Here is a 19,321-nt window from a genome sequence, read left to right as displayed (position 1 = left end):
AACTGTAGCAACAGCTCTCCTGCTGTCTGACAGATGTTCCGCTCATTCTAGGCTCCATATCTGTATGCTGTGCTCGTATGATAAATAACACCCATAATAACTCATGAAAATACACTGGCCAATTTAATTCCACTAAATGTTGTAAATGAACCTATACACCGATAAGCATGACCGGACAAATGCATTTACATCGACTGGCTGGCGGCAATTTAATTTATCAGCCAAAATCCTGCTGTTACCGGCTAATGAAAACCCTGCTGCACACCTACCTGTTTAATCAGTAGAGATATCTCTCCTCACTCTGTCTGCAGGTGTACTTTGACTACATGCACAGCTGGATCCAGATGCTGCAGCAGCTTCCCCAGGCCTCACACAGCCTGAAGAACCTTCTAGAGGAGGAGTGGAACTTCTCCAAGGTCATCACTCCCTACATCAGACGAGGGGAGGCTCAGTCTGGGAAACTCTTCTGGTAAGTGTTAGATTTTTTTTGTTCATTGATTCATTGTTTCTCCATCTAATTTTAAGTGTCTATTCTCCTTGGGAGCATCCAACTCACTCCCTCTTCCACATTGTATTTAGTTAGCGCCACTTAGTTAAATATTCCCTTCCTCTTCTCTCTCACAGTGACATTGCTGGGATGCTGCTCAAGTCCACAGGGGACTTCCTGGACACGGGCCTGCAGAAGAGTGGTGATGAATTCTGGGAAAGTGCCGATGACAGTACAGTCTCAGATGAGATCCGGTATGTCTTGTTTCATGTTTAACATACAGTGCATTCGGAAAGTATTCAGACCCCTGGACTTTTTCCACAGTTACGTTACACAATACCCTTTAATGACAAAGAAAAACAGGTTTTTAGATTTTTTTTTTGTGAATTTATTGAAAATAAATAACATACCTTATTTACTTAAGTATTCAGACCCTTTGCTATGATACTTGAAATTGAGCTCCGGTGCATCCTGTTTCCATTGAGCATCCTTGACATTTCTACAACTTGATTGGAGGACCCTTGTTAAATTCAATTGATTGGACGTGATTTGGAAAGGCACACACCTGTCTATATAACATCCCACAGTTGACAGTGCATGTCAGAGCAAAAACCAAGCCATGAGGTCAAAGGAATTGTCCGTGGGGCTCCGAGACAGGATTGTGTCGGCACAGATCTGGGAAAGGGTAACAAAAAATGTCTGCAGCATTGAGGATCTCCAAGAACACAGTGGCCTCCATCATTCTTAAATAGAAGTTGTTTGGAACCACCAAGACTCTTCCTAGGACTGGCCGCCCAGGAAAACTGAGCAATTGGGAGAGACATGACCAAGAACCCAATGGTCACTCTGACAGAGTTCCTCTGTGGAGATGGGAGAACATTACAGAAAGACAACCATCTCTGCAGCACTCCACCAATCAGGCCTTTATGGTAGAGTGGCCAGACAGAAGCCACTCCTCAGTAAAAGGCACTTGACAGCCCACTTGGTGTTTGCCAAAAGGCACCTAAAGACTCAGACCATGAGAAACAAGATGATCTGGTCTGACAAAACCAAGATTGAATACCAAGCGTAACGTCTGGAGGAAACCTGGCACGATCCATATGGTGAAGCATGGTGGTAGCATCATGCTGTGGGAATGTTTTTCAGTGGCAGGGACTGGGAGACTAGGATTGAGGGAAAGATGTACAGAGAGCTTTGATGAAAACCTGCTCCAGAGCACTCAGGACCTCCGACTGGGGAGTAGGTTCACCTTCCAACAGGACAATGACCCTAAGCACACAGCCAATACAATGCAGGAGTGGCTTCGGGACAAGTAGTCGCTGAATGTCTGAGTGGCCCAGCCAGAGCCTGGACGAACCCATCTCTGGAGAGACCTGAAAAAAGCTGTGCAGCGATGCTCCCCATCCAAGCTGATAGAGCTTGAGAGGATCTGCAGAGAAGAATGGGAGAAACTGCCCAAATACAGGTGTGCCAAGCTTGTAGCGTCATACTCAAGAAGAGTCGAGGCTGTAATCACTACCAAAGGGTCTAAATACTTAAATGTGATATTTCTGTTTTTATTTTTAATACATTTGCAAAAATGTCATTATGGGGTATTGTGTGAAGTTTGAGGATTTAATGTTTTTATTTAATTAATTTTAGAATAAAGCCGTAACGTGACAACGAGCAGAAAGTCTAGGGGTTTGAATACTTTCTGACTGCACCAGTATGTGGTTTTTAATGTGTTTTCCAAATGAAATTCCCACTGTTGGGAAAATAAAGTAATCTTGCTGTAAGAGGCTCATATTAAGCAGTTTTTTTTGTCGTTCTAGCCGGTCGGTAATTGAGACGAGCCGGTCATTGAAGGAGCTGTTCCACGAGGCTAGAGAGAGGGCATCCAAAGCTCTGGGATTTGCCAAAATGCTCCGTAAGGTGAGAGACGCTGCCCCCAGTTTGCCTCATGTTCATTTTTATTTGGGAAATATTGTATTTTGTAAGTTACTAAATGTATGTAGCTTCTTGGTCAGGGCTCACTTGAAAAATAGATGTCCATCTCAATGTGACTTCCCAGGTTAAATATAGGAAGTATCAAAATAAAAGAATTGGGTGTTCCGAGTGCTCTGACCTCTCTCTCTCTCTCGCTCTCTCTCTTTTTGCCCCCCTCCCTTCTCTCCGGCCCCTCTCTCTCTCTGCAGGACCTGGAGATTGCTGCTGATTTCAGCATTACCAGTGGGGTGCCATGCCTCCTGGAGGCCCTCAAGGAGAGAAATTATGTCAAGGTGCTTCAAATGACACATTTAGTTCCTTATCATTCTCCGTGCTTCCTCCCCATGTATTCAACCCATGGTCAATATCCATTCAGGAACTAAAGTGAAATTCCAACTCCAATGTTCTTCATTGCGTTTTCAATTAAATTGGAATTTCAGTTTGCTTCCTGAATTTTCCTTCCTCTTTGATGGATGAACAAGCTAACCGGTCTGTGACTGTCTGCAGGTCCAGATCCCAGGGCTGGAGGAGCTGGAGGTGTTTGTCCCATGTGCCTTGATGCACCAGCGTGACCTCATCCTGCAGCTTCTAAACGCAGCAGCCGGTAAGGATTGTAGTAAGGAGCCCGACGAGATGATGGCAGAGGACGAGGCCTACCTGCTGATGAGCAAGCATGGAGCAGGGGACCCGCCTGGGGGGGCAGGCCAGGCCGGGGTTCAGTGGCACTGGGATGGGAAGCTGGTCAAACTGGTGCCTCAGATGGAGACTGTGGACACGCTACGGGCCATGAAGGTGGGTGGGAAATGTAGTTAATCCAAGTGATACTCTTCCTTTGTGTATTTTGAAGAGCTAGATATTGCAGTGAATGTGGAGGGTAGCCGGACCAGGACTCAAACCCTGGTCCCGCCAACTGTCATCTCAACACCTTAACCAAGACGCTTACCACCAAGTGCCTCAGCCTCTGGATAAGGTTGCTAGATGCTGTACTATGTTTTTACGAGGAGCACACATGATGCTAATGACAGAATTAGCATGTCTTTCTGTCCTGACTCTCTTTCTCCTCAGGTGGAGAACCTGCTCCTGATAGTGATGCAGTCAGCCCACCTTGTGGCCCAGCGTAAGGCCTTCCAGCAAAGTATGGACGAGCTGCTCACCCTAAGCAGGGAGCAAACCTCCAGCCAGCCCCTCATCGCCCGCTCCCTGGAGCAACTCAAGGTACCATCCAATATATTTATTCACTCTGATCATTTACTGTAAATGCTCTAAGTTTCCCTGAATTACAATTAATTTACTGTAGAAGATCCACTATTAAGCCCAAGTTTATTGAGCTGCTATTGGGCCCAGGTGCAGAGGGTGCAGTGCACAAGATGACTTCAAATGTCACGTTTTTAATGTCACAAGTACAGTGAAATGCATTTCATGCATGCTGCAAACCAACAATGCAGTGATCATTAACAGTGTAGCATTACAAGTAATTCAAGGTAGAATTAAAACACACAAGAAATAGAAATAAGAGCACAAGGAAGTAAGAAGCAAAATACAGGGTCTGTTCCAATACCACATTTACTTTGCACAAATGTCATGTTTATACTGCTGTGAAACCAAAAGTCATGCCCATGACTGTTGTCTCCTATACTTCCTCACATTGGAGGCCTGGTTTCAAAAGCTGTTCGCTTCCTCTCTTCTCAATGCTTTTCCTGTGTGGCAAGGCTGTGGTTGAAGCAGCCCTCAGGGTTTCTTTCTTCTTTACTTGGAGAGGGAGTCGGGACCCCCACACACACACACACTCACTATCTCAGTCTTTATCTCTCCCTCTTGCTCTCTCATTCCCTCTTCTTCACTCGCTCGTCTCCCCCACAGAACGAAGCTTTACAGCTCTGTAGAAAGATCAACACAGCCATTGACCGGGTGGAGTTCATGTTCACGTCAGAGTTTGAGGCCGAGGTGGAGGAATCTGAGTCAGCCACCCTGCAGCAGTACTACAGAGAGGCCATGATCCAGGGATACAACTTCGCCTTCGAGGTTAGAGCTCAAGGGTTCTGGGTCGTTGGGGGTGGGCAGTATGATGAGGATGTTACCTAGCGATATCAATGTCGGCCAGGTTGCAGCAGTACTAGAGAAAAGCCAGGATCAAGGGATATAACTTCGCCTTCGAGGTCTGCAGGGGTTAGGTGTCAATGGTGGCTGTAGGGGGGTGGAGGGGAGCAGTGGGCTAACTAGCGATATTGGTTATATTAGTTGGCCATGATGCGACTATAGGTGACTGGTGGCCACATGGGGGGGGGTTACTTTAGGTCCGCCTTTGGAGTCTTGCTTTAGGCCTGCAATATAAATATTTCCTCAGTAACCCTAGTGTTGTAAAAAGTATGGAAAAATAATTAAACTGTTTATGGGAATGATTGTAAAGCTGTCTGTCTTTCTACACAGTGTTGCAACTGATAAATGTTCTGTCTTGGAGGGTTGTGGTAGTACAGTGGGAAGCTGTAAACTGGGGTTAACTGTCAGCAGATATCTGGTTAGACTAATGTCAACTTTACTGAGGAAAGCAGACAACGAAATACAATCCGTTCTATTGAGCACGCCACCAAAATTGGTAATAGCAAGAGTGGCTTGGTCCTCCTTGTGTTTTTTGCTGACCAGTCTAACACCGAAACCAGTTTAACCCCTAAACCAGAGAGTCCAACAAACTGCCATATTGTTCCTCACAGTAGCACCACGAGGAAGAGTGTCGTGGTTCTCCTTTTCTGGTGTAGATGTTATACTGGTCAAGTGAAGAGCACCTTTAAATATACTTTTGTTCTCCTGTAGTACCACAAGGAGGTGGTGCGTCTGATGTCGGGTGAGTTCCGTCAGCGGATTGGGGAATGCTATATCGCCTTCGCCAGGAAGTGGATGAATTACGTCCTCACCAAGTGTGAAAGTGGCCGGGGAACCAGACCCCGCTGGGCCACTCAAGGATTTGATTTCCTCCAAGCCATTGAACCTGCCTTCATCTCTGCTTTACCAGAGGATGACTTCCTGGTAAAACCATACTACTTCTTTGATTGATTACTTTATTGATTGATTTTGTGTTTTGTGGAATGGTATTGTGATTATGGAAATCATTCCCTCTGCAGAATTTGCAAGCTCTGATGAATGAGTGCATTGGCCATGTGATCGGGAAGCCTCACAGCCCAGTCAGTGGCTTGTACCTAGGTAAGACCCTGGCTCATCTGAGCAAATATGTGGTCCTGTGTGGCTCAGTTGGTAAGAGTGTGAATCTAGCAATGCCAAGGTTGTGGGTTCAATCTAAGCAGGGATCACATGCGCATAACAACAAATGTGTACTCACTGTTCTGTAAGTGGCTTTAGATTTAAGCTTCTGTTAGGTCTAAGTGGTAAACATGTCTGTGTAGAAATAGAACTGAAGTATGGATTTAGTTGGATAGCTTGGCCTTGTTGACCCTTTCTCTGTTCTCCACTCAGCCCCCAGGAACAGTCCTCGACCAGTGAAGGTCCCTCGTTGCCATAGTGACCCCCCCAACCCCCACCTGTTCATCCCCAATGCAGAGGGCTTCAGGTCGGTGGAAGTTCATGGTTACAGTGAAGCACTAAGAACCATTTACAGTGGGGCAAAAAAGTATTTAGTCAGCCACCAATTGTGCAAGTTCTCCCACTTAAAAAGATGAGGCCTGTAATTTTCATCATAGGTACACTTCAACTATGACAGACAAAATGAGAGAAAAAAATCCAGAAAATCACATTGTAGGATTTTTTATGAATTTATTTGCAAATTAGGGTGGAAAATAAGTATTTGGTCATTAACAAAAGTTTCTCAATACTTTGTTATATATCCTTTGTTGGCAATGACAGAGTTCAAATGTTTTCTTTAAGTCTTCACAAGGTTTTCACACACTGTTGCTGGTATTTTGGCCAATTCCTCCATACAGATCTCCTCTAGAGCAGTGATGTTTTGTTGCTGGGCAACACGGACTTTCAACTCCCTCCAAAGATTTTCTATGGGGTTGAGATCTGGAGACTGGCTAGACCACTCCAGGACCTTGAAATGCTTCGAAGCCACTCCTTGGTTGCCCGGGCGGTGTGTTTGGGATCATTGTCATGCTGAAAGACCTAGCCACGTTTCATCTTCAATGCCCTTGTTGATGGAAGGAGGTTTTCACTCAAAATCTCACGATACATGGCCCCATTCATTATTTCCTTTACACGGATCAGTCGTCCTGGTCCCTTTGCAGAAAAACACCCCCAAAGCATGATGTTTCCACCCCCATGCTTCACAGTAGGTATGGTGTTCTTTGGATGCAACTCAGCATTCTTTGTCCTCCAAACACGATGAGATGAGTTTTTACAAAAAAGTTTTATTTTGTTTTCATCTGACCATATGACATTCTCCCAATCTTCTTCTGGATCATCCAAATGCTCTCTAGCAAAATTCAGATGGGCCTGGACATGTACTGGCTTAAGCAGGGGGACACGTCTGGCACGGCAGGATTTGAGTCCCTGGCGGCGTAGTGTGTTACTTTGGTCCCAGCTCTCTGCAGGTCTTTCACTAGGTCCCCTGTGTGGTTCTGGGATTTTTGATCACCGTTCTTGTGATCATTTTGACCCCACGGGGTGAGTTCTTGCGTGGAGCCCCCAGATCGAGGGAGATTATCAGTGGTCTTGTATGTCTTCCATTTCCTAATAATTGCTCCCACAGTTGATTTCTTCAAACCAAGCTGCTTACCTGTTGCAGATTCAGTCTTCCCAGCCTGGTGCAGGTCTACCATTTTGTTTCTGGTGTCCTTTGACAGCTCTTTGGTCTTGGCCATAGTGGAGTTTGGAGTGTGACTGTTTGAGGTTGTGGACAGGTGTCTTTTATACTGATAACAAGTTCAAACAGGTGCCATTAATACAGGTAACGAGTGGAGGACAGAGGAGCCTCTTAAAGAAGTTGTTACAGGTCTGTGAGAGCCAGAAATCTTGCTTGTTTGTAGGTGACCAAATACTTATTTTCCACCATGATTTGCAAATAAATTCATTAAACATCCTACAATGTGATTTTCTGGATTTTTTTTCTCATTTTGTCTGTCATAGTTGAAGTGTACCTACTAGGAAAATTACAGGCCTCATCTTTTTAAGTGGGAGAACTTGCACAATTGGCTGACTAAATACTTTTTTGCCCCACTGTACCACTTATTATAATATTGTTTTATAATGTGTGTAATGTATGTACAGTGTTTTCCTGCATGTTCTAATATTCCACATGTTCTCTGCTCTTGTACAGTAATTGATGGCTTTTAAATGTGTGTGTTATGTGTAACTTGTAACACATTTGTCTAGTAGGGATGGACATGAGTAATTGAGGACTCAAGTGCTTGAACAGACGTCAAAGCTTGATCTTTAACCAGAGATGTCATTTTTTTCAAATACTGTAAAACTATTTGGTGGAACGTGCTTTGTGGCTGCTTGAAAGGGCAAGTGAAGTGAACCCCCCCCAAAAAAAAAAAAAAGATTTTGTCTTGAAGACCACATTAATTTGCTTTGTTCCATTTGTAAATGTGCATTTGAAGGGGCACAACAAAAAAGAAACCAAGCCAAGCATCATACCGTTCTTCTTCCTATAGTCCCTTTTTTCCCTCTTTCTTTCACTCAATTGCGTTCTGTCCACTCTCTATACACATGCATGCTGAGTGCACACACACGCTCCTGTTAGGCCTACAGAAATAAATGTCTATTAAAAATGTATCTAAATGATGGGATACACAAGCTCCCATTAGGCCTACAGAAATAAATGTCTATAAATGATGGGATACACAAGCTCCCGTTAGGCCTACAGAAATACATGTCTATAAATGATGGGATACACAAGCTCCCGTTAGGCCTCCAGAAATAAATGTCTATAAATGATGGGATACACAAGCTCCCGTTAGGCCTACAGAAATAAATGTCTATGAATGATGGGATACACAAGCTCCCGTTAGGCCTCCAGAAATAAATGTCTATACATGATGGGATACACAAGCTACTTTCCTTGCCAAATGACAACAGTTTTATCAACAAATGCAAAATGGACTGGTTGATTGAAGTAGGAAAATATGTTCCATGAACGAGCTACAGTTCTGGAGTAATTGTCCCTTTTGTACCGCTTAAGGCTACTCTTTGAATTGCTGGTGCCATTTAGAGTTGGCTAGCCTAGCTATAACCCCCTAAATCTACACAGGTTCCACAGTGAAAAGACACAAACATTTGTTTGATAAAGACAGAGCATATTTTCATCAGAATCGGTAAGCCCAGGCCTACTCGTAATTCACAGATGTCGTTGCCATAATTCATCATAAAAAAAAATATTCTCGCCATTTGAGAACCGTTTCAAATTATCACTCCTTTGAGAATAACTGTTCCAAATTATCACTCCTTTGAGAATAACTGTTCCAAATTATCACTCCTTTGAGAATAACTGTTCCAAATTATCACTCCTTTGAGAATAACTGTTCCAAATGTATCACTCCTTTGAGAATAACTGTTCCAAATTATCACTCCTTTGAGAATAACTGTTCCAAATTATCACTCCTTTGAGAATAACTGTTCCAAATTATCACTCCTTTGAGAATAACTGTTCCAAATTATCACTCCTTTGAGAATAACTGTTCCAAATGTATCACTCCTTTGAGAATAACTGTTCCAAATGTATCACTCCTTTGAGAATAACTGTTCCAGATTAATCACTCCTTTGAGAATAACTGTTCCAAATTATCACTCCTTTGAGAATAACTGTTCCAAATTATCACCTTTGAGAATAACCTTTGAGAATAACTGTTCCAAATTATCACTCCTTTGAGAATAACTGTTCCAAATTATCACTCCTTTGAGAATAACTGTTCCAAATGTATCACTCCTTTGAGAATAACTGTTCCAAATGTATCACTCCTTTGAGAATAACTGTTCCAGATTAATCACTCCTTTGAGAAGAACTGTTCCAGAAGCAAGATGCACATCACTTCAAAGCGGCAAACATTTTTCACAATTTATTTTATTACATGTTTTTTTTACTGTAAATTTGGTGTCTTGCCTGATAAGGGCTCGGGAAATAAGAGCTAAATTAACAAAAAGGTTCATACGTTTATACAGATTGTGTTCCATGATACAACCAGTTGATATTCGTTTCAATAATTGAATCTTAAATGGCACTTGCTTGACTGAATTAGTCACCCCTAGACTTTTTCCACATTTTGTGCCTCTATTCTACACACAATACCACATAGTGACATTTTGTTTTAAGAAATTTGTACCAATTTATACATTTTAATGCTGAAATGTTTTGAGTCAGTAAGTATTCAAACCCTTTGTTATTACAAGCTTAAATACGTTCAGGAGTAAACATTTGCTTAAGTCACAAGTTGCATTAACTCTGTATGCAATTATAGTGGTTAAACAGATTTGAATGATTACCCTGTCTCTGTACCCCACACATACAATTATATGTATAGTTCCATAGTCGAGTATTGAATTTCAAGCACATATTCAACCAGACAGAACATAGAGGTTTTCCAATGCCTCACAAAGGGCACCTATTGGTAGATGGGTAAAAATAAAAGCAGTCACTGAATATCCCTTTTTGAGCATGGAGAAGTTATTAATTACACTTTGGCTGCTGTATCAATACACCCAATCACTATACAGGTGTCCTTCCAAACTCTGTTTAATCACTGTGATAGGAGAAAACTGAAGATGGATGACTGTTGTAGTTACTCCACAATACTAACCTAGAGCGAGAAGGAACTCTGTACAGAGTACGCTAAAGTAATACTGCAAAAAATGTGGCAAAATTGCACTTTTTGTCCCGAATAGTGTTATGTTTGGGGAAAATCTACCATCACTGAGTACCACTTCATATTTTCAAGCATGGTGGTGGCTGCATCATGTTATGGATATGCTCTTCATCGGCAAGGACTAGGGAGGTTTTTTGGGCTGACAAAAAGCAATGTAATAGAGCTAAGCACAAAGTCCTAGAGGAAAACCTGTTTGTCTGCTTTCCAGCAGACACTGGGGGAGACATTCACCTTTCAGCAGGATAATAACCTAAAACTCAAGGCCAAATATACACTGGAGTTGCTTACCAGGACAACATTGAATGTTCCCAAGTGGCCGAGTTAGTTTTGACTTAAATCAGCTTGAACATCCATGGCAAGATTTCGAAATGGCTGTCTAGCAGTAATAGGCTATCAACTTGACAGAGCATGAAGAGTTAAAGTAAATAATAATGGGTAAATATGCAGTGCTAGAAGCATCACTACAGACTCTGGTTCGTTCCCAGGCTGTGTCACAACCGGCCGCGATCGGTAGTCCTATAAGGTGGCGCACAATCGGCTGTCATTGTAAATAAGGATTTGTTCCTAACTGACTTGCCTAGTTAAATAAAATGTTTTGTGGATTGTAAAGAATTAAATTCATTTTTATCCCAATTTGTAACACAACAAAATGTGGAAAAAGTTAAGGGGTGTGAATACTTTCTGAAGGCACTGTATATGGTGCAATTAGTTATCTGTAATGGTTATGCTAAATTAGGCATTGTCTTGCACTGTTGGCATAGGAAGCACATTTCTTTCCAGTGCGGGCCTTGTGTTCTAAAAATATATAATTTTTTATTATTATTTGACAACTTGAAGAAAAAAAAATCCTGTGACTATTCGTACAGTTAAAAAAATGTCAAATGCTCATTCCTATTCGCTAGAAAGGGTATTACACCGAGTGAGTGTGTGATTGCTTGTGTGTGCATTTGTGTTGAGAATGAGTGCCCCTGTATCTGACACAAACCCTCATCTCCAAGGCGCTCTCCAGAGATCCTCAGTGTGTTTTTGTCACCACCACAGCTCTAGGAGTCTCCCCTGCGACCTACGGACCCAGCTGTGTCTACCTACCGGCCCCCGCCCAGTCCCCGCCCCTCAGGCCCCAGGCCCTGCCCCCGGGGAACACTGCCCATCCAAAGCTCCTGGGTCCACCCCCAATGACGTCAGGTAGCCCCACCCCCCCTAAGTTTCAGTACTTACCAAGTACTACTAGGGTTGCGAATGTGCCCAGGTTTTTCCAGAAATCCTGTTTGTAGGATCCCAGAATCATGAGGGAATAAGCAAGCGGGGAATCCTCCAACCGGGTTCTCTGTAAGGACCACCCACTGTCAACCCAGGGCACCCCAGCAGCAGGCTGATATACCATATCCCACTTCCAAAATATTCCACCGGAGGTTCAGGTGGTCATGCTCCCTGTGGTTTACCCTGCACCCCTGTCATGCCGTCTCTGTTTGGATCGAACCTTGAGTAGCATGTTCTGCATGCTCATCCAGATGTTTTGGCTTTTGCCATTTTGTTTTGCCTATGACAGAAATCTGCATTGATTTGAAAAGACTGCTATTTAACACAATATGAAAACTACACTTTTTTTATAAGGGCCATCCTTTAAAGGGATACTTCACTCAAATGTGTTACTTAACTCTGAATGCAGTCTACGGATGTGGAGAGACCTTAATCCACACTTTTGTTTTGTCCACCTAGCCAGTGTCACACAACACAATACACATTTTCTCCAACTCTCTCATAGTGTGAGAGATGGAAACACAACAGCATGCTAGCTACCTCCTCATGGAGAGGAGAAAAGAGGGTGAGATCAGGTTAGTGTTTTTTTTATCATGAATCTTGTTCTGGAGGCAGCTCTGCAGTGGTCACTAGCTGGCACAGCCCAAAAGTCATCCAATCAGTTTTTAACCCTACTCCTAACAACACTGCTAACCTTAAATTAAGACAAAGCACTTTTTTTTTGTTAATGGATTTTTACAATGTAGACCATTTTGACTTTGCAGCTGGCCTAAGGGGAAATTGCTCAGTTCTGCCTCTAGGATGACACTCATGACAATAAACATCAACCTGCAGTGTGAGAGTTACTCTGCTATTAATCCATATTAGTAGTGTGGCCTTGCTCTAAGCATCTGATGGCTCGCTCTTCATAATATTTGTCTCGTTTGGTGTCAGTCCTATTGGGATGAAAGCATGCGTTCTGACATCTGACCTGTCTGTGTTTGATCTTTTAAACCTTTAGGATGAAGGTCAGCTTTGATGGGCACATAGCCATGTCATCTAGGGTTCTATTTCTATGGTGGTGGGGTTGAGAGGTTTGGATGTAGAACACAGGAGGTTGGTGGCACCTTATTTGGGGAGGATGGCCTTGTGGTAATGTCTGGAGAGGAATCTCTGGAATGGTATCAAATACATGGTTTCCATGCGTTTCATTCACTCTATTCTGGACATTATTATGAGCTGTATGTATGTCATGTTCCGCCAGCTCAATCATCACAAACCTCCCTCTGAAAGCGAGAGGACAATCTTCATTAAGAAGACTTTACATTTTTGGGGGGACTGATATTGGTTGACCACTGGTCCCAGATCTGGTTGAGCAGTCTCGCCACTATCATGGCATCACAATAACCATAGGAGGCACTAACTGATCTGGAACCAGCCTAGTGTGGGACCTGAGGGCTGTACTTCAAACCAGGATCAAGGAGTTAGGGGTTCAACTTGCCTAAATATTCTCATACAACTTTTACTGTTTTAGTAAGATAAGCATGAAATGGGCATGGTTTAATGTTTAATTGATTCAACAAACACATCTAAGCTTTTCTTTTTTTTATGAACCAGAAAATCAAGTTATTTCTGGTTGCTTATCAAAGTTAGCTTGCTAGCTTAATTGATTCTGCTTTGTAGTATACCCCTCTGATGCCTGACAACTCGGGTATATTGATTTCTTTGTAGTTGACCCTAGTTAAATTGTACTGCGCTTGCCTCTCCCTGTGCAGAGGGGCCAACCTCCACGAGAACGACAGGCTGTCGTCTGTAGCGGCTGAGCTGCAGTTCAAGTCTCTGAGCCGACACTCCAGTCCCACTGATGACAGGGAAGGTATTGAGTTGTTTAAAATATTGTCTTAATGTAACTGCATTCTGCATAATTGATGTAGTTCTGTCCTTGAGCTGTTCTTGTCTATTAATGTTCTGTATTATGTCATGTTTCATGCTAATGGGGATCCTAATAAATACCAAATAGCATAATTCAGTCTGTACGACTGAACAAGGATGAAATAAAATGTATCTGGATTGGAAAGTAGGAGTAGTCACTTAACCTGTGTATGGTTTTTCTAACTTGACGTGACTCCCATCTTACTGCTTGTCTTGTGTAATCTCCTCGCTCTCACTCCCACACATCAGAACCCTCCTATCCTAAGGGAGGAGACCCCAGCAGCACGGCCAGGAGAAGCTGGGAGCTCCGCACCTTCATCAGTCAATCAAAAGGTGAGAATGATGAGGGGGGAAGAGGGGTTGCAAGTTCAAACCAAAAGTCGTGTCGGGATGACTGCTAGGTGCAATCTCCTGCCATTGTGCCCTTGATCAAGGCACTTAACCTCTAAACTGCTCCAGAATAGAGTATAGAGTGCGTCTGTTCTATGCAATTCCCATTCCCCACCTTTACCCTAAGACAATTGAGAAAGTGTCCTGGTCTGTTTCTATGTCTCTCCATTCGTAACACGGTCTTCTATATCCCTCAGACACGGCAGCCAGGCAGAGCCCCATGGAAGCTGTACGTCTCTCCATACGCTCCTTCGAGGACAACCGCTACGCGGTCATGAAGCAGAGGAACATCATTGGCCAGGTGTGCCACACCCCCAAGTCCTACGACAACGTCATGCACGTCGGCCTCCGCAAGGTCACCTTCAAGTGGCAGAGGGGCAACAAGATAGGTATGTACTGTACACCCCATTGGCTCCCTATTTCCTTTATAGTGCACTACTTTTAGCCAGAGCCTCAACTGAACCGGTCTCCCCCGAATGAAACCCTATCCTCTGTATTGCCTATGAGGCCCTAGCCAACAGTTATGCACAATAAAGGGAATATGTTGCCATTTCCGATTTTCCCTGGAGTAGGCCCTCGTTTATGTCACGCCCATGGTGTTTGATCGCCTGTGACTTGTCTCCCTCTACAGGCGAGGGCCAGTATGGCAAGGTGTACACCTGCATCAATGTGGATACTGGAGAACTGATGGCTATGAAGGAGGTAGGTGGCCATGACCTTAAAGGCTTATGAATGTTGGTGCAAGAGTCTAGCAGCATATAACATGTGCGGGCTTACCTTTATTTATTATTAAAGGAGAAGGCCCTGAATTGAAGGTAATGTTTGTTTTTCTTCGCTGCCAATTAACATCCATTCAAAGCCTATCAACATTCTTCATACATTTTACTATATATTTTTTTACGTTTATTTTCCTGATCAGATCCGGTTCCAGCCGAATGACCATAAGACAATAAAGGAGACAGCAGATGAGTTGAAGATCTTTGAGGGCATCAAACACCCCAACCTGGTCCGCTACTTTGGTGTTGAGCTGCATCGGGTAAGAGCAGGGTTGAAATTAACACCCGCCAATCACCAAATACGGGTAGATTTTCTGTTTGGCGAGTAAATCTCAGAAGGCTATCTGCCACACTGGCGGGTAAATGTTTGTACCAAAATAGTCATGTAATAATATCTGGCATGATGGCTCGGAGGAAATGTTTGCCAGCCACAGACCGTCTCTAGTGCTCCTAGTTTCGCGGCACTGTTTACCGCACGGTACATCAGCTACTCAACATCGCTCACTTGCCACGGGTCTGTTGCTAGCTACTGTTCATTAAATAGCTGTTATGTGGCGACATTTACCTGAAGTAAGCCAACCATTGAAACGAAAACACGCAGACAAAGGACAAATCACATTAAAAAAATAACGTTTTGTGAGAAATGGAGGTTTGGAGATCGTGGTTTCAAGAGGCTGGCTACAGTGTGATGCTGAGGCTGTGGTGATGAGTTCTGTGTGTCACCAGTATGCTAAAGCTAAAAGCAGAAACAACTCATTTGTCATCAAGAAATTAAACAATGAAGCTGGAGAACATTCGTGACCATGAACACAGCAAGTGTCACATTGCCTACGTGTCTGTGTCCCGGACTAAATTGTGTCCCGGAGCCTCTTCTCTTGACACCCTCTGTGACGGCGCTAATGGCAATGTCAGAGCAGACCAGCACGAAGATGAAGATACTGTTTAAGACTGTACATGCCATTGGCAAGAAGACGAGACCACTTTCTGACTTCAAGTGGATGTGTGAGTAAGTGAAAATGTTGTTACTCTTGTAGCTTGACTAATACTTCTGTAGCTAGTTTTTTCAAGTCTATTTAGCAGATGTGGTCCAGTTTATTTCTCAGCTCTTGATAAGCTTTGGTTCACATCCAAATAGTGTATAAATATCATAACATTATAGGCCTACTGATGCTGACATGGATCTCCATGCTTTCCTATGGCTCTGTAATATTCTATTTTAATGTTTGTCTCCAGATGGTGTTTACATTTTAAAGCATTGACACAATTGACTTTACCAGCCTTATGGTGTTGATCCTGAAGTAAACAAAGGGTAGAAGGCTAATTTAGCACAATCAACTGCCAGCTATATTGGATAATATGGTTCTATATTTAATTATCGAATTAATTTGATGTTTGATTTTTGCAGTTTAGATGAAAAAACAAGGAATCGCTGTGGGCTCAACATATAGAAACGAGAAGCAGGCCAAAGAGTTTATGCACCATATTGCAGAGGTGGAGAGAAACAACATCAGAGCGAATATGAGAAACACCACATTTCTCTCCATGTCAGATGGCTCCACAGACAGTTCTGTGAAAAAGGAGTTTGTCACATTCTGTCATAAGGGCAAGATCGAGTCGAAGTTTGTTGGCATCAAGTCGGTGGAGAAGGCAGACGTGGCACACGTAAGCAACGCCATCGTGGAGGGAGTGTGATGAGTGGGGCCGTCAGTGCCATCGTGGAGGGAGTGTGTGATGAGTGGGGGAGCAAGTTATTCGCTCTGGGAACAGATGGAGCTGCTGTGATGACCAGAGCCAAGAATGGTGTGGTCATCCGGCTGAAGGGGGACAGGGCCATCATTGGCATCCACTGTATGGCACACCGCCTTCAACTGACCTTTTCTGATGCCATCTGGTTCAACGTGATGTTTCAGAAAGTAGAAGACCTCCCCAGTGGGCTCTATACCAGCCCACTGAACAGTGAAAACCTGGTAAACAGCTTCCAGGCTCTTTGGGGGCACACCACTGGTGCCCACCAGAATTGGCGGGACCCGATGGGTAGGACACCTATTGCGTGCACTGGACCACTTCCTGCGAGGTTACCAGGGGCGTGTCCAGCACCTGGAACAGGTAGTGGCTCTAGATTGCTATGTTAAGTACTCCAAAAGTCATCAATATGTAATGTCCAGTAAATAACAACAAACACGGTTAAAATTGGTAACATCGTGTTTCAATGCTTTATGCACTGATAAAATGTCATGTCTAATTAAGTTTTTTTTTTGGACAGCAATTGTCTATTTGTGTGTCTTTGAATCTGAAATACATAAAGAACAATCTGCTGATGCCCAAAATGTCTGAGGTGTCCAGCAGTCCAAGGCCAGGAAATACTACAGTACTACGAGGGAGGCTGTTGTCTGCTTCTGTGGCTTCCTGCATGACACACTAACACACCTGAACAACCTGTCTGCCTGTCTGCAGAGGTTCACCATCACCATAGCTGCCTGTCTGCAGAGGTTCACCACAGCAGAAGCCCACAGCTCCTTGTGCTCAACACAGGCATTACTTAAGAAGTACAAAACCAGGTATGTTTAGTTAAGCTGCAATAAGAACTACTTGCCTTAAGAGAGGAAAATTCTGAAAGGATGGTAAGATGAGCCTGTTATCGTCAGAGAAGGGCCCATGATGGCCACAATGACCAACAGATATGAGGGAATTTTGCTGGTGAGAGCAAGACCCTCGTTACATCACAGGACAAAATACTTGACACGCTAGTGGAGAGTATGACTGACAGTTTCCAGGGCACCAGTGTAGGGGTCCTGTGTGCCACCAAGCTGGTCAGCTTCACCAACTGCCCAGAGTCAGGAGATTAAGCAGCAGGTTACTTTATGTTTTGTATTACAGGGTGGTTGGGTTCAGGTTCATATTTTTAAAGTTTGAGAATTAAAACTGCATTGTGCTTGTTGTAATGTATACAATTATTCTAGATTTTGGAGACACTGAACTGGACACCCTGGTGAACCACTTCCTGTCCTGGAGACCTCTGGCATCCATGTTGAAAGGATCCCTGACCAGTGGACTGTCCTGAAAGTGCTGATGTACCAAGAGCCCCAGTCCCCTGCAGAAGATGTCCTGGTTCTATATCAACAGTAGCCATCAGCAGTCCTGCCCTGATTTGCTGGCATTGGTTGACCTGGTCCCCTCCTTCCCTGCATCCACAGCTGAATGTGAAAGAAGTTTTAATACCATGAAACAGGTGAAAACCGATTGGCGGTCCAACCTAAAGTCTGATACACTGTCAGATCTTATGGTCCAGCTGTCCTCTCCAGAGATCAGGGAGTATGATCCGATTAAAGCTGTGATGCTGTGGCACCAGGACTCTGTCAGGAGTAGGAGGCCAGACTTCATGGACTGTGCAAAAGAGGGTGATTGTAGTAGAGAGTGAGGAGTCTGAGGAGGTTTAAGTTTATTTAAATGATTAAGCATCTGATAGGTTTACAAAACCTTCAAATGTACTGTTATGTTTGATCCTTAAGTACATTTAATAGCAAATACTTCAGTAGAATTTTGAGTTCAAGACTTAAGTTGTATTCAGGCTGGGAAATGAAATGTAGCCACAGCCAAAATTAACCAGCGTCTGATAAGTCTCTATTTTACCAGGGTATTTCTACTCAAAGTAAAGGATTTGTAGACCTGTTTCCCCTTTGTATCAGTTCCACTGCACTTCTCATAATTGTATCTTACCATTGTTGTTGCCTTGTTTTGACTTCTATGTGCTCTTATTCATTGTATCTGATATGTTTAGTTTATTTCATTGTGTGCCCACTGTTTGGTGTTTTTTCACTCTGTACGGCACGTTTGGTCAACTACAGTTGTATTTAAATGTGCTCTACAAATAAACTGTTGATCAATATATTAAAATTTTGTTTCAAATTTTGCTCTGGCCTCTTACGTTTGTATTCAACATAACTTATTATCTCAGTGAAATGTACATGTGACACAAAAAGGCAATTCATTATTTTGGTTGGTAAAACATATGCTTGGCAGGTGAGCCAAAAAGTTATTTTCTTGAGACTGGGTAAGAGCATGCGTGTATGGGTTACAAAATTCTAGTTGGAGGTTTCCAGAGTTAAGAGGGAATCCTCCAACCAGAATTTCTGAAAAGCCAGCGAACTTTGGGAAAGTTTCAAAGTTAGGTTCAATTTCAGTTAGTCTGTAAGAATGAGATGAAACCATGTATGAATGGGCTTTATCATCGATTTGGATGTGTGCATTAACTGTCTACGTGCTACATCAATCGTATTTGTCTGATTGTGTGTCCCCTCCCTCCCCCCACCAGGAGGAGATGTACATCTTCATGGAGTACTGTGATGAAGGGACTCTGGAGGAGGTGTCCAGGCTTGGCCTACAGGAACACGTCATCAGGCTGTACAGCAAACAGACCACCACGGCCATCAACGTGCTCCACGAACACGGCATTGTGCACAGAGACATCAAGGGTCAGTTAGCAGTCAGCACCTCTCTCTGGAGGAGATGTCTCTTTCTCTCTAGCATACTGTTGGTGTAGTCAAATCAAATTTAGTTTCACATGCTTTGTAAACAACAGGTGTAGACGAACAGTGAAATGCTTACGGTCCCTTCCCAACAATGCAGAGGGAAATAATAGTAGCAGTAATGAACAGCAGCAGCATGTGATGAGTTAACGTTGGTGCAGAAAGGGCCAATGCAGAAGATCTGAAGGTAACTATTTA

The 19,321-nt window shown here is 43.4% G+C and overlaps 1 protein-coding gene and 1 long non-coding RNA gene across 5 annotated transcripts in view; both read left to right on the top strand.

The window, feature by feature from the left end:
- The window catches only part of LOC112224608 (mitogen-activated protein kinase kinase kinase 4-like), an 82,819-nt gene that overhangs the window by 47,107 nt on the left and 16,391 nt on the right, over positions 1 to 19,321 (top strand). For 2 of the 3 annotated variants that reach the window (XM_042306243.1, XM_042306245.1), the window contains exons 8-24: positions 312 to 469; positions 625 to 741; positions 2,299 to 2,398; positions 2,662 to 2,745; positions 2,960 to 3,244; positions 3,518 to 3,667; positions 4,313 to 4,474; positions 5,261 to 5,473; positions 5,569 to 5,647; positions 5,918 to 6,011; positions 11,302 to 11,445; positions 13,275 to 13,375; positions 13,681 to 13,764; positions 14,019 to 14,210; positions 14,453 to 14,523; positions 14,741 to 14,857; positions 18,910 to 19,069. In XM_042306243.1, the coding sequence (XP_042162177.1) occupies positions 312 to 469; positions 625 to 741; positions 2,299 to 2,398; positions 2,662 to 2,745; positions 2,960 to 3,244; positions 3,518 to 3,667; positions 4,313 to 4,474; positions 5,261 to 5,473; positions 5,569 to 5,647; positions 5,918 to 6,011; positions 11,302 to 11,445; positions 13,275 to 13,375; positions 13,681 to 13,764; positions 14,019 to 14,210; positions 14,453 to 14,523; positions 14,741 to 14,857; positions 18,910 to 19,069 (2,311 nt within the window). The remainder of the gene's footprint in view (positions 1 to 311; positions 470 to 624; positions 742 to 2,298; positions 2,399 to 2,661; positions 2,746 to 2,959; positions 3,245 to 3,517; positions 3,668 to 4,312; positions 4,475 to 5,260; positions 5,474 to 5,568; positions 5,648 to 5,917; positions 6,012 to 11,301; positions 11,446 to 13,274; positions 13,376 to 13,680; positions 13,765 to 14,018; positions 14,211 to 14,452; positions 14,524 to 14,740; positions 14,858 to 18,909; positions 19,070 to 19,321) is intronic. The other variant, XM_042306244.1, reaches the window with a different exon arrangement.
- LOC112224609 lies at positions 14,864 to 18,503 on the top strand. 2 transcript variants are annotated; one of them, XR_002949475.2, is made up of 3 exons: positions 14,864 to 16,703; positions 16,861 to 17,155; positions 17,558 to 18,503. It is a non-coding gene; the product is annotated as an uncharacterized LOC112224609 (long non-coding RNA). The 2 variants fall into 2 exon arrangements; XR_002949474.2 differs by having other exon boundaries at positions 14,864 to 17,155.

The sequence above is a fragment of the Oncorhynchus tshawytscha genome, linkage group LG25, assembly GCF_018296145.1.
Source record: "Oncorhynchus tshawytscha isolate Ot180627B linkage group LG25, Otsh_v2.0, whole genome shotgun sequence".
Lineage (NCBI taxonomy): Eukaryota > Metazoa > Chordata > Actinopteri > Salmoniformes > Salmonidae > Oncorhynchus > Oncorhynchus tshawytscha.
Note: the sequence above shows the minus strand (reverse complement) of the source record. Positions and strands in the feature narration are given on the sequence as shown.